At 32.6% G+C, this 16,632-nt stretch overlaps 1 protein-coding gene across 1 annotated transcript; it reads right to left on the bottom strand.

Moving 5' to 3' along the window:
• Nucleotides 1–4,548: 4,548 nt before the first annotated feature.
• On the bottom strand, nucleotides 4,549–8,569 carry LOC120348925 (sex-lethal homolog). The gene has a single exon (XM_039443288.1). It carries the CDS (start codon nucleotides 8,336–8,338, stop codon nucleotides 7,535–7,537), a length of 804 nt encoding a protein of 267 aa, XP_039299222.1. The 5' UTR covers nucleotides 8,339–8,569; the 3' UTR covers nucleotides 4,549–7,534.
• Between the last annotated feature and the right edge of the window lie 8,063 nt (nucleotides 8,570–16,632).

Raw genomic sequence — 16,632 nt, 5'->3', positions numbered from 1 at the left:
TGAATCCTTGATTGGTTGGGAGCTTACAATGGATTCGTTCATTCAAATGCACAGATTATCATCATTATTCAATTTTCACCTATTCTAGCAACTATAGTTACTACGAGCCAGGAACTTCATTGAAAATACTTTTAAAAATTTAACTTCAGGTTTATTGAACTAATCAAAACTAATTAATAAAATCATGTCTCATCTCAAATTTTCAAACAAAATCAAGTGATTCAGCAATTGATTCACAAAAATATATATTCAATTCCAATCTACACATTTTGGGAACCTGCTAACTTGCTGCAACTAAATTCGGGCCTCGGTCATTCTATGTACTAAATTTCGAGTTAAATAAAAACAACAGTTTGGCACTCACCATTTCAACAATTTCAAATTTTACTTTTGAGACCACTTAATCCAAAACTCAATGAACTCAGACGTTACGAAACTCACTACACTCTACTTAAATTCACGCACACAATTAACCTCTTAATTTTACATCTACGGATTCTATCAATTTCAGATTACTATACAAATTACAACAAAAGTACTGATAATAAAAAACTTTTCAATTTGTCCCTCTGGATGGGCAACAGACCCATTCAGAGGACCGAGGCTCGCGCACCGTTACATGATTTTCCGTTCACGTCTCAATACCAACTGTGGCCTTTTCACTGAAAATTATTCCCCCTCCACGAGCGTTGAGCATAACTTCCAGTGGAAAAGCCAAAGCTGCAAAAAGGTCAATGTTCGTACAATTTTCAAATACAGTGGCTTTTTCGACATGAAATTGAAACTGTACTTGAAAAATTCACGAAAATATCTTTAATTTCGACAACTAAGCAACAAGTTAGCAATTCAATAAACATGGTCAAATATTCTCACACTAAAATCTGAAAGTACGAATCAAAGTTCATTCCAGTTCAAAAACCTGAAAAATAAGACACACAAAAAAAAAACAACTACAATATACCCACTCAATTTCACACTATTACACTTCTATACTATATCAATATTCAATAATACTATATTCAATACTGATCTATTGAGAACAATCTAATCTACGATCACATATTATACAGTATATAGCATACAAACGATCTTTTTCGGTCAAACATCAGTATTACCATGAAACATGAAAACATGGGTATGGCTTTAGAGGGGCAGCGATGGAGATCACTTTTACGTCGTCCCGTCTATCTACATCAACATCAAAGAGTTAGATATACCATAGTGAAAAGATAGCAGCCCGGCCGGCCGAATGAGTATTAATAATACCATTTAAACTTATGGGTATTATATTTTCACTGACGTGTGCGAATCCAGCTTATAGGTACAGCGGCCTCTAGATGTAGTGCATCTCAAGTGGCCGCTCTATTATGAGGTCTTTATTAAATGGAGTGTTCTATATGGATATATTATGTGCTACATGGACGTTTCAATAGACTGCAGAAAAATGTACTATAACGGGGAACCTACTACAACAGGGAATACTTTATCGATGTTCTATATTTAATGATCATAGATAAGATTATTTTATCGTAAATGTCTAATCCGAGATACCTTAAAGCTTTTCCTTCAAGCTTTAAGGTATTTAATGATCTTGTGCCATATTTTTTCTATGCACATTCTGAATTGAAGACAGCTAATACAGTATCTGAACACAACAGTTTATTGGAAGTACAGATCAACAAACAATCTCGACCTGCCCTTCCAAGGATAATGCCGCATCTAAACTCTGGCCCGATGCGTACAAATGTCGACGAGCGCCAGTGTGTGGATTGGTGGTTTGCCAACGCTCGCCTACATTGGCCATCGCTCAGATTTTTGGCCAGCGCTGGCAAACCACCCATCCAAACTCTTGTCAACAAATGCGCAAGCTGTTTCCTGATTTGTCGTCTGCTTGCTGTTGTTTTCTAATTGAGTTGCTAATTGTTATGAATTATTACTATTGTGTTAATTTTTTGTTTTATTTTTTTGTGTTATTTCTAGATAAAATTTTGAGTTTCTATGATGGATATGTCTCGCTGGACACTGGTCACATTGCAGTGTGCATAACAAGATAAACACGACTTGACAAGACACTGGGCTAACTTGTGGTTGTGGACTAGGCATAAACTTAATATTGTCAAAACCATCAATTTATTAAAACAATTTGAGATACTAGTTTCGGTTATTACACCATAATGTATCTCTAGTTATCCAGAAATTATTTGATTAAAAGTTTACCAAAGATTGATGATTGTATTACAACCGAAACTAGTATTTAAATTGTTTTAATAAATTTATGTTATTGACAATATCAAGTCGTTCTCATTCAATTTGGATATCTACCACATCACCTTCACAACTACACAGGAAAAAATAGTTGAAAACACTCAAGTTAAATGAAAACATAAGAGTGAAATCCAGATCAGATCGATTGTTTCAAGATATTTAAATTCACCAAAATATTTAAATTTCTACCTAGTCACCAAAATATATAAATTCATTTTCTACCAAGACATTGATTTTTGTCTATCACTAATTTCTAAACCTTTTACGGTACAATTTTGCGATAATTGACGTTTGTATGCATGCATTTATCATTTTAATTGAATAAAACTACTGGATGAATGAATTTTAAAATGGCGGAGGACTTCGGTCTGTTTTTTTTTGGGAGATACGGTAATATCATAGAGAAACAATAGCGGTATAGGGCGTTTATGTTGCAACTTTTACTGTTATCTCAAGCCGACTGTCGATTTTTACTATTTTGTTGGGGTGAGAGTGTATGAACGGCACAGTATGAGAGACTACGAGCGTCACATAGCATCACGGGAAAGAACTACTTTGACTATCGGCTATATCCCATATGGGATACCTACTTACGCTATTGTTTCTCTATGATAATATTCAGCCAACAGACGCGGGGGGGGGGGACGGTGGGACCTTGATGGTATGGGTTCAGAGGACAATATTAGTATGGCCTTATGGGTTTGAAACTGTCTATCGTCCACCAGTCGCAAACTCTCAATGTCCTACTAGAATAGGATATTGGGGAACTGAACCTTTGTGTCTGTGACACACCCCCGTCGGGTTTAAACTCATTTTATGATAGTTCATTAGAAAATGAAACCAGACAAAATTGTGTTACTACTGAAGGAAATAATGTACCATATTGCTTGTAAAAGAGATACTATTTGATAATACAGGAGTGGCCGTAGTGGAGTGGATCAGATGCTGGCTTGATAATCTGCATAATATCAGTCGTTAGGTAATGTGCGACCTGAAAACTCTGACACCAGACCTGAGCCAGCCAGGTCACTCGATATTATTTGTTTATTTTTATCAACATGACTTTTTTTCTCTCTGTCATGTAACCCATGTCAGAGGTATTTATCAAACATGAAAAAACATTTACAATATGGAAAAAGTCCTTTACATAATTGGATTAATTTCCTTCAAACTGTCGTGTAGCATCCCACTGTAGTCTATGTGTCGGGACGCATATATATATATATATATATTATAAAAGAAGAGTGTTTTCTAATTACATTGCCCTTACATTCCACAGTATTGATGGCGTTTAAACCTCGTAAATTAGTCATTGTTATTAGATTATATAGGCACTAAAAATGCCAATGAAGTACAAACAATAAAATGTATTGTAAAATTATTTTCAGCTTACTACAGAGCATTTATTTTCAAAATGGAACTATAAACTTCAATTTGGAATCGCTGGGGGTTTAAACTCGAAAGGAACTTTACTATAATAATAAAGCCATAGTTTGATATGGATAAACCAGCTTTTCTGATATAGTTTGGGCTTACGTGAGTCTGTGCAAACGGCCCAGCAATTACCAAAAACCATTAATAATATAAAATTATGTCCCTTTTATTGGTAATTTGACACCTGCATCTGGCCAGACAATACTGTGCTACAGAATCAGAATTATTGTATCTTAAAATACTATAAATGTATTCAGTATTGTATTTAGTGGAAGCTAACCACCCACCGGTTCAGAAATACTGTCTACTTTGAAGACATTGCTACTAAATGCAGAATACAAATAGTCAAATCATGAATACTGTATTTATTACAATATAAAAAATTGTTATTTTTTGTGTATTTGCGTGACTTTACTCAAGTGTCACGATGATTGGATGAGCTGGTGGATTAAATCAAGCTATGGTTGCATTTTTTTAAACGTGTTACACCGAGGCCCGGTTGCACAAAAGCCGGTTAAATTTTAACCGTGGTTAACTTTACGAGAACCAATCAGAGAAGATGTTATTGATAAGACGGCTTCTCCGATTGGTTCTCGTGGAATTAATCACAGTTGAAATTTAACCGGCTTTTGTGCAACCGGCACCTAGTGTTGAAACTACTAGTTGACCCGAATCAGTTACCTATATGGTGCATACGACCACCTGATTCATTAGAACGACTCAAATCCTAGTGTGATATTATACATTATTATCTAGAATTATTTATTTGACGAAGTAAATAAATTCCAGTTGTTCAAACAGATTTGAATTGCATAGTTTAAAATTGAGGTGAAAATAAATTATGAAAATTTGAAACATGAAAATCTTATTTATTCAAGAGTCAACATGATATTGAAAATATTTGTTTCCATCCATTCATGTGATGGGATAATATTCGATTAATCAAATTGCACTAGCAAACAGGAACTTATCGTATTACATTAATCAGTCGAAAACTCAAAAAGCACCAAAAATACGTAAAGCACATTGCACAGAAAATACCTTAAATATTTTATAAGAATAAGTCATTTTAATCAGTCGATTCTAACGTTAGTTATTAATACCAATAGAACAAAATTAAGTCTTAACAACAGTCTTAATGCCCATTAACGGCTCAAATTATACATTCACGCGAGGTGGGACGTTCCCGCAAGGGACTCTACTAAGAAAAAGCTATAACGATGTACTTTTTTACCAATAGAACATTACACTAATTTTCCTACAGAATCTTCCAAGCTTTCAGTTTTATAATAAAGTACCTAGGTTTACACTTCATAAGGTTGTACACGTCGCCCCTAGAAACACCTTCTACTTTGTGGTCAAAATTTTCACAAAATATTTCAATTGGGACTCTATCAAGTTACCAAAATAAACAAGTTTCCACGGAAAAACATTTTATAATTTTCATTTTTTGAAATAGCCTATGATTAAAAAAAAATCATAAAAAAGGTTTCATCCTCAGAAATTTATAAAAAAGTTTTCATCCTCAGAAATTTGTACCATTTTGGTAACTTGAAAGTTTCCAAATCGAAATACAGTATAGGTTTATACAGTATATAGGTTTTCAAGTTTATAGGTTTAGGTTTATAAGTTTCCAAATCGAAATACAGTACGGTATAGGTTTACAGTATATAGGTTTTTACAGAATATATGTTTCTAGGTTTTTTACAGTATTAGGTTTCATAAAAGGTTTCATCCTCAGAAATTCATAAAAAAGGTTTCATCCTCAGAAATTTGTACCATTTTGGTAACTTGAAAAATTCCAAATCGAAATACTGTACTTAAAAAATGTCACCAGTAGAAAGTTTCCAAAAGCGAGATGCATAACTTCAACCAAAAATTATTTGGATAGTTTACTGAGCTTTCAGTACAGAAAACCAAACCAGGTACAACGTAGAATCTATACTATGTTTGTATTCTCATTTAGTTTACTATCAATAAGGTTCAAGTTGTTATTTAGGGCTACTTGTATGTACATACAAATAAAAAATCACAGCACCCTTTCAATATAAATTTAACATGTGTCGCTTGTTAACAAATATAACATTTAGTCATTTCAAGTGACAGTTGTTTCATAATTTTAATGACATTGAAGGATTAAGAATCTTGAAGGAGAATGGAGTTAGTTGAATAGGATGGTCTATTTAAAAATATGTTGAATTGGAACAGTTGAACTTGACAGAATTTCCTCACTTGGTTGGGAATCTGATACACTATACTTCACTTGGTACATATGCTATAGATGTATTCTTATATTAAACAGGATGTATTTCAATAATCAAATAACGTTATGTAACAATTTTTATCCCATTTTTACGATCATTCTTTAATTAAATCGTACAATATGCAATTTTTTTAACAAGATTGAATATAAATTTGCACCAATCACAACATATATAAAAATTGATACATTTTTTTCAATTGGATTTATACAAAACGAAATAAGATTCTATCAATTTTTCAAAATTTCTCTCATTTTCAACGATTTGCCATAATTTCTCTAAAGATACGGGTAGCTCAAAATAGAACTGTATAGTCAATAAAAGTAGTTTCAAAATAAGTTATGAAAAATTTCTCAACTTTCTAGAAAAGAGCAAATCTCAAGTTAATCTATCTAGTCCAATCAATCACTATAATATACATTGGTGCTTGCAAAATATAGTGTAGGTACTTATGATTTTTCAATATATTGCTTGGATACATAAAAGAAGTCAAAAATCAATTTTTGAAAAATGTCCTTGTGCAAAATACAGAGAGCTTCCAAAAACATCAGACGGAAAAATCATTTGCAACTTTTTAACAATGAGTACTGGGTTAATTTTTTTCAAAAATGGTTCAAATTTTCGGAAAAATTGAATTTATACGAATTACAGTTGAGAAACGAAAAATGCAAGGTTCTTGAGGCTCTCTGTGTCTAGGACAAGAAATTTTGCATGCAAAAAATTGATGCAATTTTCTAATAGGTCTATATGAACAACATTATTAGAAAATCAATGAAATATATAGTAAGATAACATCAATCTTGCTCCACTTATACTTCTTTTTATTATAATATATTTTATTTTAAACAACTACTAGCGGATTTTACTAATAGCAATGTCTCAAATATATCCCTGATTACACATGGAATGCATTCATACTGTTAATAAACAAATTTGCATATTAGTGTTCATAAATTCCTACTATTAACTGACATTTTTTTATTTCTGATGTACTGTATGGTAATTATTTTCTTGAATTTAAAATATCATTCTAATTAAAAGTACATTTATTAAATTTATCCGGTGGGTAATGTCAAAATTTTATGTTGGAAAAATATTTATTAAAATCAACAGTACGTTAGGTACTAGCCTACCTAGTCGATAAATTCACATCCTTATCAAGCCACTTGAAGGTGTTGTCTGGTTTGTTTAAATGGAACAGTTATAAGCTATAATTTTAAAACCTGATATGAAAATAATAATTATTGATTTGAAAATTTATATGAATGATGGAGATATTTGCAGTTACAATTTATTCATGAAAGTCTAGTTAGAAATTAGTTTTTTCTGGGTGAGTGGTCAATTGAACATTAAAGTTCAAAATAGCTCTTGTCGCAGCTATCAAGTGATGAGTTTTTTGGCAAAGAGTTAGCTTTAGATTGATTACATGAGTTTGATATATTTTTTGGGTTGAAATAAAAAAACTATATTTATAGAACAAATGGGCTGGAATACTTGTTTAAATCTAAATTGAGTAACTTAGTAGCAAGAAAAAATATTCTTGAATAGTTTTGAAGTAAAAAGAATAATGTGAATTACCATATTGCTGGCATTGGGTTGAAACGACGAGCAGTTTTGTCCGGACGAACAATCGGACCACCCACCATTCGACCAGGCATCGCCATATTGGGCGGATACGGCACAAAGTTGGCACTTCCTCTACTTTGTGGGCCGCCACGACTTCCCCTCAATGCCATGGGGTTCATTTGCGGGCCTTTTGGTGGCATCTGCATTGACAATGGAGGGCCAGCAAAAGCCTGCCGACTCTGCATTGCTCCCGCTTGATAGCCAGCAAAGTAGATAGCCTTTTTCTTACCATGTTCCTCGGCAATTTTCACATTCAGCTTGGCCGAAGCACCAGTAGGCAGATATCCATCCAGAGCAAGTAAGGCTTGTTGGGCCGAGTCTTTGCGTTCGAAACGAACAAACGCAACTCCCCTTGGCATACCTGTGATTTTGTCCTTCAAAATGTTCTTTTGAACAATTTGGCCAAATTGTCCAAACAAAAAATCCAGATCGTTGTCGGTAAAGTGCTTTGGCAGATTTGAAATGTACAGATTTGTGTCTTTTATTTCGTCTGTCGACGGTCTGGCATAGGATACTTTTAGTCGCTTACCCAATAACTCGAGGCCGTTCAACTTTTGAATTGCTGACGATGAGTCCACAGCACTATTGTAGGTTACAAATCCAAATCCGTAACTGTAATTTATCTTGTTATCTCGCATAACCCTACATGATTCAATGGTCCCAATCCTACTAAACAAGCCGTACAGTTCCTTGTCACCAAAATCCTGAGGTAGATAGTTTATGATAAGTCGTTTGGGATCGTGAAACGCCATTGCTCAATAATAGCACTAGATTAATAATCCCAATAATAAAAATTATTATTTGAAAGAACGGATACAAACTGTCTGAAATCCAGTACGCTAAGGTATCACTAACTAACAAGTGTGATGATTCCTAGTCGTTTACTAAGGATCTTGATATTTGGAGCGTAAAAGTATCTTCAATCTAAATTTTAAACTTCAAATCAATGAAACACAGACAATTTATGTACTATAGATAATATAAATTTAGTGTAAGTAGCAGCATATAACACTATAATCTAATATAATCTATAAGTATGAAAAAATAAACATTTAATGAATTTTGTGTAAACACAGCTTTACAATAATGATTAATAATTCTGTGTTATCATCATGAGATGACATAATTTATTTTAGGTACCTACTTTTATTTTGAAAAATATGATATTGCTATCAGCTGAATTGTAATTAATTTTTGAAATCTTCCCATTTCAAATAAATTTAATAATCGTTCAATTTACAATCATAAAATAATTTTATGTGTATAATTATTAAAAGTGTATTATTGTTTATATAATTTATAATTATAAAATATTTATTATTTAGCATATTTTACTGTTTGCTTATCATAATATGGTCATAATTATAATACAATTGATATAATGTTTCTTCATAGATTTCGTTGCATCATTTCTGAAACTCCCACACTGATTTGAAAATAATGTTATCAGAATACCTAGTATATTGCTATCATTACATAATTTAATAACCCTGTGTTATTGAATCATCATAATTTATATTATTTACCTACTTTTATTGTGAAAAATATGAGATTGGACTATGAGCCTGTTTTTTATTCCCAATCATTTCATGACAGTTTATATTTGTCCTTGTTAAATAAATAAAAATAAATAAATAATACGCTTCTCTTGAATCTGGCCCAAAGTTATTCCCATGCTTGTGAAAAGTTGACAATACTAAAACTACTGCAGTCACAAATAAAAAAATTCTTTTCTTTATTAATATTCAACCTATTTCATTATTTTTGCTCTCAAAAAGTTAACAATGAACTGCTTAATAAAGGAAAAATAACGCTTCCGTGGAATAAGACATACAATATAGAAATAAAATAGAAATTGAGACTGTGCAATGCATTCTCCCATAAGAGCCAATACGTAACAAAATGAACGAATCCCACAGCAATGCGGGTTGCCTATCTTTACCAGCTGCCTCACTTTTTTTGTGTTGCTAGTCCATTCCAGTTAGTTTAGAGTTCACTGCATGGCACAAATCAAAGACCTTGAAGATGGATAGACTCACATGCAGCGCTAGTGTCTTACTTGGAATTTGAACGTGTGGAAATCGGCCATTGAGGGGTCAACCTGGAAGATTATTACAAGCCCATAAGTGGTGAATTAAATTAATTCGTGGATGATGAATTAATCAATGATAAATATTGAATTATTTGAGATTTCCATAAATTCTGGTTACATAGAAACGCTAGAAACATAGCTGGTTAGATTACCAGCAATGACAAAGGTTTGTTCAGCTGTGAATTGTAGCAATAGATCAAATAGAACTGTCTACATTTCGTATCACAGGTAACTACAAAACAGATACATTTAGCCATACGTTTAATAATACTACTTGAGACTAATTTTAATTGCTCACTTGTTATTCATTTATGATAATTTGAAACTCTGCAACCACTCATATTTAATTTTTGCAGGTTTAGTACAAATAAATTGATTGTTATAAGGCCCAGGTTAGTTCTTACTAGGCCTGGTAGCCTAGGTAAGTCTACTAACCCAAGTTAGTAAAAATTTTTTTTTTATACATTTAATACGAATAAAGTAATCTCATTTCGAAAAAAATGAGATATCAGGTTTTGCCAAATGGATATTCATATTAGCCTACTGTATTTTATTTCTTAAATAGTGTTACTTTCATACTCTCATCCTGTATATTTATTGAGTTTAATAATGTCAAGCTATCCATTGATCTATGAGTTAATCTAGTTGAACATGGATTTCTAGTATCATTGGGATAATGATTTGTCCAAACATTGATTTGTCAATAAAAATTCTTTTAACCATTGTAATCTATATTGTTTTTCCTCGTAATCACCCACTGATAACATTATTGTTGTTTTAATAATTTCAATAGTGAGTTGGATGAGCTGCTGTTTGAGTATATTTACTATTTTATTACAATTAACAGCATTAATCAAAACTAGTCATCAAATTATTATATACTATACTGTACTGAAAAGCTCTAGTTTTGAATTTGAAGAATCAATTATTGGTAACCTTAAAATTGCTTCAAAACATATAAATGATATTCCCTTAGTTAAACAGCCTAATATTGAACTGTATTGCAGCGCCAAAACAGCATTCTCTCCCCTATGAATTTTGAATTTCTCGTGCTAAAATACCTCAATGGCAGCCTTCAATTTCAAGTAAGAGCTGGCATTGGGAAGGCATAGGCATTGTGGGTCTATACCTCTTTAACGTCTTTGGCACAAATACTATAGTGAGGTCCACGTTATAATGGCGATGAAGAAAGATAGGAGAAAAACGTTACCAAGTCTCCCCATTTTGCCACTGACTGTACACAGCTGTTACTCAATTCATCCCATTAAATCTAATATGATAATAATGATCATTTCCTCGAGTTATTTGGTAGGTATTCTATTCCAATTTCATTTAAAAATAATAGAAAAATAGAAATCCTATTTAAAAATAAGTAATTTCAATGGATTAATTCTGAAATAACTTTTCAATATTATTTATACCGGTACGAGTCAAGAATAGTGTATAGATATATAGTTATATACTATATAGTGTATTGCTATATACTATCCTTGGGTAGGAGTAGGTCTAGTCTAACCTATACGTGTAGGCTAATGCTTCAGTTGGATGAAGTCTGGGATGGTTAGTTATCAGCTTTTAAAATGTCATTTCAGGTATTTTAATTTGTGTTTCTCATATGGTAATGTTTAAAAATTATTCATTTTTCCAAAAATTTGAACCATTATGAAAAAAATTAACTCAGTACTCATTGTTAGAAAGTTGCAAATGATTTTTCCGTCTGATGTTTTTGGAAGCTCTCTGTATTTTGCACAAGGACATTTTTCAAAAATTGATTTTTGACTTCTTTTTTGTATCCAAGCAATATATTGAAAAATCATAAGTACCTACACTATATTTTGCAAGCACCAATGTATATTATAGTGATTGATTGGACTAGATAGATTAACTTGAGATTTGCTCTTTTCTAGAAAGTTGAGAAATTTTTCATAACTTATTTTGAAACTACTTTTATTGACTATACAGTTCTATTTTGAGCTACCCGTATCTTTAGAGAAATTATGGCAAATCGTTGAAAATGAGAGAAATTTTGAAAAATTGATAGAATCTTATTTCGTTTTGTATAAATCCAATTGAAAAAAATGTATCAATTTTTATATATGTTGTGATTGGTGCAAATTTATATTCAATCTTGTTAAAAAAATTGCATATTGTACGATTTAATTATAAAAAAAATATGGTTGCAGAGCAGACGGGTGTCTCCATGTAGCATGGACTGAAAGAATAATTGTAAAAAATGGGATAAAAATTGTTACATAACGTTATTTGATTATTGAAATACATCCTGTTTAATATAAGAATACATCTATAGCATATGTACCAAGTGAAGTATAGTGTATCAGATTCCCAACCAAGTGAGGAGATTCTGTCAAGTTCAAACTGTTCCAATTCAACATATTTTTAAATAGACCATCCTATTCAACTAACTCCATTCTCCTACAAGATTCTTAATCCTTCAATGTCATTAAAATTTAATAATTTCAATCAAAATTTCTTCTCATTCTGCGCATTCTGGCCCGCGCAGCTTTTCGGCCATCTCTGATTGACCAAAACATTGCACTGCAACTGCAGTCATAGCATTACAATAATATGTGCTAATGTGTTCATTTAATTGATTTTTAAATAAAAAAACTAAAGTTTTGATGAAAATGGTAACCTGTTGTGCATTTGGATGTACAAATTGAAGCTCAAAGAAGACTCCAGGAGTGACTTTTCTCAGGTTAGTGATTTATAACTTTAATAATAAATTTACTAATTTTCTCACTTTTGTTTTTAACCTGTTGATAGATAGGCCTAGATAAATGTCTTATTTACACTTGGATAGATGGATGGATAAATAATTTTATTGTTGAGTTCAAGCATACAATACTGATTAAATACAATAAATACAAGTTCCATCCAAATAATTCAAAAGCAACACAAAAAATTCTTAAACATGACCGAAGCCGTCAGTCAGATTTGATAGTTATTTTAAGGCGGAAACATCTTAATCTTATTGTAGGCACTTGTGAAAAAATAATGATCACAAATTCCATTCCCGAAAAAAATTTTAGTAATAGGGGAAAACACTAATATACTTTTATCTAGAATAGTCTGTCAAGAATTGAATGTCCAATGTCCATAACAATTACTGTAACCACAGTTACATGGATATGGAAAATAAAACTCTACTATGTATTGTTATTCAGTTAATTAATTCAACGCTCATTTTATACAAACAAAAGTACTGTATTTAAAAATGAAAAGTACGACATTTTTGTTACTAAAAATACTAGCATTCTAATAAACAAGGTCGTGAATTATGTTTTGAGTCATATGTAAATAATTGATATCTTAATAATTGATAGTTTAATCTGTACAGTCATTCTCTGTTTATCAATCATTTTTGACATGATTTTACCAATAATCAATTCATTTAGAGAATCAGGTTATTCATTGTGCATGAATTTATTCTGATATTACAGAAAGCTTCAGTATTTAGTTATAGCTTATAAGTATAATATTATATAAAACGAATCATAAACTTATGGGATGAATAAACAGTAAACTAATCAACTGAGAAGTAAAGGCTTTGTTTTAATAATAATAATAATAATAATCAATTTATTTGTTCACATTAATCATACAAATAGAGTTGAGCCAACAAACATAGTAAAAAATAAACTCTCTACATAACAATATACAATAAACAACAATATTACACAATTTTGATGGTAAAGGTTACAATATTTCCTATGAGGAATAAATAGCTTCTGATCACTCTCAAACAAGATCACATATCATTTGTCTTATTTCTAATGCTTTAACCACATAGATGAAAACTCTGTTTATTTTTTCCTCCGTCAGATTTGACAGTAATACCATTAACCTGTCCTCATTATTCACTATATTTCGACAATATATATCCAGAAATTGTATTCTACATCCTCTATACATGGGGCAGCGCAACAAAAAATGTTCTAGAGTTTCTAATTCCCCGTAATTACAAATAGGGCAGTTTCTAGTAGAGTTAATCCAAACTCCCCTATTCTTAAACAGGTATACTCCCTTGTCTGATGCTAGTCGCAGCTGGGTAAGAATTCTAGTTTTTGCAAATGGTATATTCATCCTGAGCTGCTCTCCTAGATTTAAAAGAGGATTTATTTTTCTATAAAGGGGACAGGTTGCTGAATCTAACGCCAATCTTTGATCTTCGAGGAATAGAACTCCTGCATACCCCTCCAAAATATCTGTCAGGGAGTCAAAAAGTATCCCATCAAGAGAAAGCTCATTCGCTATTTCCAACTGATACCCGGACAAAGCTATATGTCTTTTTATCTGAACCAACCAGTTATCCGATTTATTAGCTGCCTCCGTCGACTCATCTGCTGCCAAGCTTGCCAGTGTCTTTAAACAAATAGAAGGGTACCTATTGTTAGGCATAGACAGCACTCTTCTAAGAAATTTCAGGCCTCTACAAAGTACATCAAAGTTTAGTTTGATTCTATTTGTCTCTAAACGTACTCCCCAACTCGGCGTGCATTGGCTCAAAAAGAATAGCTTTTTTAAGAATTGTAATTGAGCCCTCTCTAATACTTCAAGGTTGTGGAACCCCCATACTTCCGAGCCGTACATCAAAGTGGGTAGAACGACAGAATCGTAAAGCTTCATCTTACTATCCCATACATTTGACTTAGCTTTTCTGAGAATATTCATCACTGATTCTCCAGTTGATTTGATCTTTAGATTCAGTGATCTGCTATGCTGCCGAAACTTTCAATCTTTACTGAAAATAACTCCCATGTAATTGTACTGCTTGACTATTTCTATTTTACTTTTTCCTAGCCAGAATGATAAATTTCTCTCTTTTGTGGAAAGGCACTATTTTTGTTTTATCTATATTGACTGAGAGCTTTTTGTACTCGCAATATTCTGCAAGACATTTCAGTTTATTTCTCAAATCAGATTCGCAATCAGCCAAAATAACTATATCGTCTGCAAAGAGCAGCATGAGAATGTCATCCCTTTCACTCATTCTAATCCCATTTACATTTTTTTCCTGAAAAAATCATCAATGTCATGTAAATAGAGAGAAAAGAGAAGGGGACTGACAGAATCCCCCTGCAAAATGCCTTTTGTGACCGATATTGGCTCGGATTGTTCACTGCCCTTGTCTATGATGGTCGCGGCCGAAGTGTAAATACCACTTAATATTCTCAATAGCTTTGAACTGACCCCCAGCTTTCCTAACTCATACCACAGAAGCGAATGGGGTACAGAATCAAACGCAGAAGCAAAATCAACATATAAAGCATATAGCTTCTTGTTCCTTACATGCACCTGGCAGTATATGAGTGATTGGAGGGTGAAAATGTTATCCGAGCAAGCGCAACTTCTGCGAAATCCATTCTGGCACTTGGGGAGAACATTTCCACTCTCCACCCATAATGTCAATCTCTGCTCTAACATACCCATAAATAGTTTCAAAGTACTATTGATCAACGCTAAGCTTCTATAATTCTTCGGGTTCAGTCTGTCTCCTTTTTTGTACAGGAGAACATTTTAACTTTTGTCCATTCAGAAGGAATGATTTCATCAAAGAAAATTCTATTGTAGAACATCAACAGAGTATCTATCCAAACCGTGGGTAGGGCCTTGTATAATTCATAACCTATTCCATCATTTCCTGGAGCTTTTCTATTCTTTGCCATTTTAAGTGCTCTCATAAATTCGCATTTATCGAATTCTCTATCAAGAAAGGGGTGAAGGGCGTCTTGAAATAGGTGACTTACGTTCTCTAAAGAATCATTCCTATCAATTCGATATTTTGTTGTTAGGAATTCAACCCAACGTTCCAAGGAAATTTTATTATCATTATGTTGTTTCCCCCTGAAAATTTCTGCTGCTTCCCAGAAATCCTTGCTACTTTTCACTTCAGTGAGTTTTCTTTTTAATTCGTCGTAATATTGGGTTTTCTTATGGTTTAACAAATCTTTGTGTTCTCTTTTCCTCAGTAGATATTCTTCTAAGAGACTAGCCTGAAAGTTATGTTTTTTCGTTCTTCTATATAGGGCACGCAATTTCCTTTTACTCTTGTTACATTGCATATCATACCATACTTTGTTCTTGAACTGAAAGTGACTATTATTTGTTCTTATCATATTACTACTCTCAGCTGCTGAGTATATTGTATTTGTTATTATATCGAGAATAAAGCCTACATTTAATTCTTTTCAATCTAACGGGTTGTACAGTGCTATTATATTATTGTGGAAATCTAATTTTTTGTTTTCACGCCATATTATAAACTTTTTCTCTAATCCCTCTATTGGCCCATCATGCGCCTGATAAGGAGGTAAATCTAAAACTATTGGAAGGTGGTCGGAAGTAAGAACAAAGTCGGACACCCACATATCCCCAATGTATCCAATCATGTTTCTGTTAACCCATATCAGATCGATTACACTACTACCTCTACTGTTATGGAATGTGTACTTTGCTGGACTGTCGCTGACCGATCTACCGTTAATCAGGGTGAACATATTACTCTCCATTATCTCAACTAGTCTACGGCTGTGTCTGCCTAAAAGTTTGTCGCAAGACTCTCTCTCTGTTGATAAAGAGGAACCGGAGATAGGATAAGAAACGTCGTTGTTTAGTTCTCCCACTCTTACATTGAAATCACCTCCCACTATGACTTTGCTATTTATCAACAACGCCTCCCACTTTTCAAATAATTCAGAAAGAGAATCGAGACATTCTTTTATCTTATCTGGTGTGAAATATAACTGCAATAATAAAAATTTCTCTCCGTTTACCTTAACGCTAGCAAATATCAATTCCTTTTTGGATTCCATTACATCTACTATCAATTCATCTTTTATTAACATTAATAAACCACCACTTCCTCTATCAGCTGTTCTAACTGCTTTCTCTGATAAACATTTGAATCCGTTAATACTTAAAGAGTCACCCTCA

This window comes from Nilaparvata lugens, chromosome X (assembly GCF_014356525.2).
Source record: "Nilaparvata lugens isolate BPH chromosome X, ASM1435652v1, whole genome shotgun sequence".
NCBI classification, from domain to species: Eukaryota; Metazoa; Arthropoda; class Insecta; order Hemiptera; family Delphacidae; genus Nilaparvata; species Nilaparvata lugens.
The sequence above is the reverse complement of the archived record's forward strand: the minus strand, read 5'-3'. Positions and strand labels throughout refer to the sequence as shown.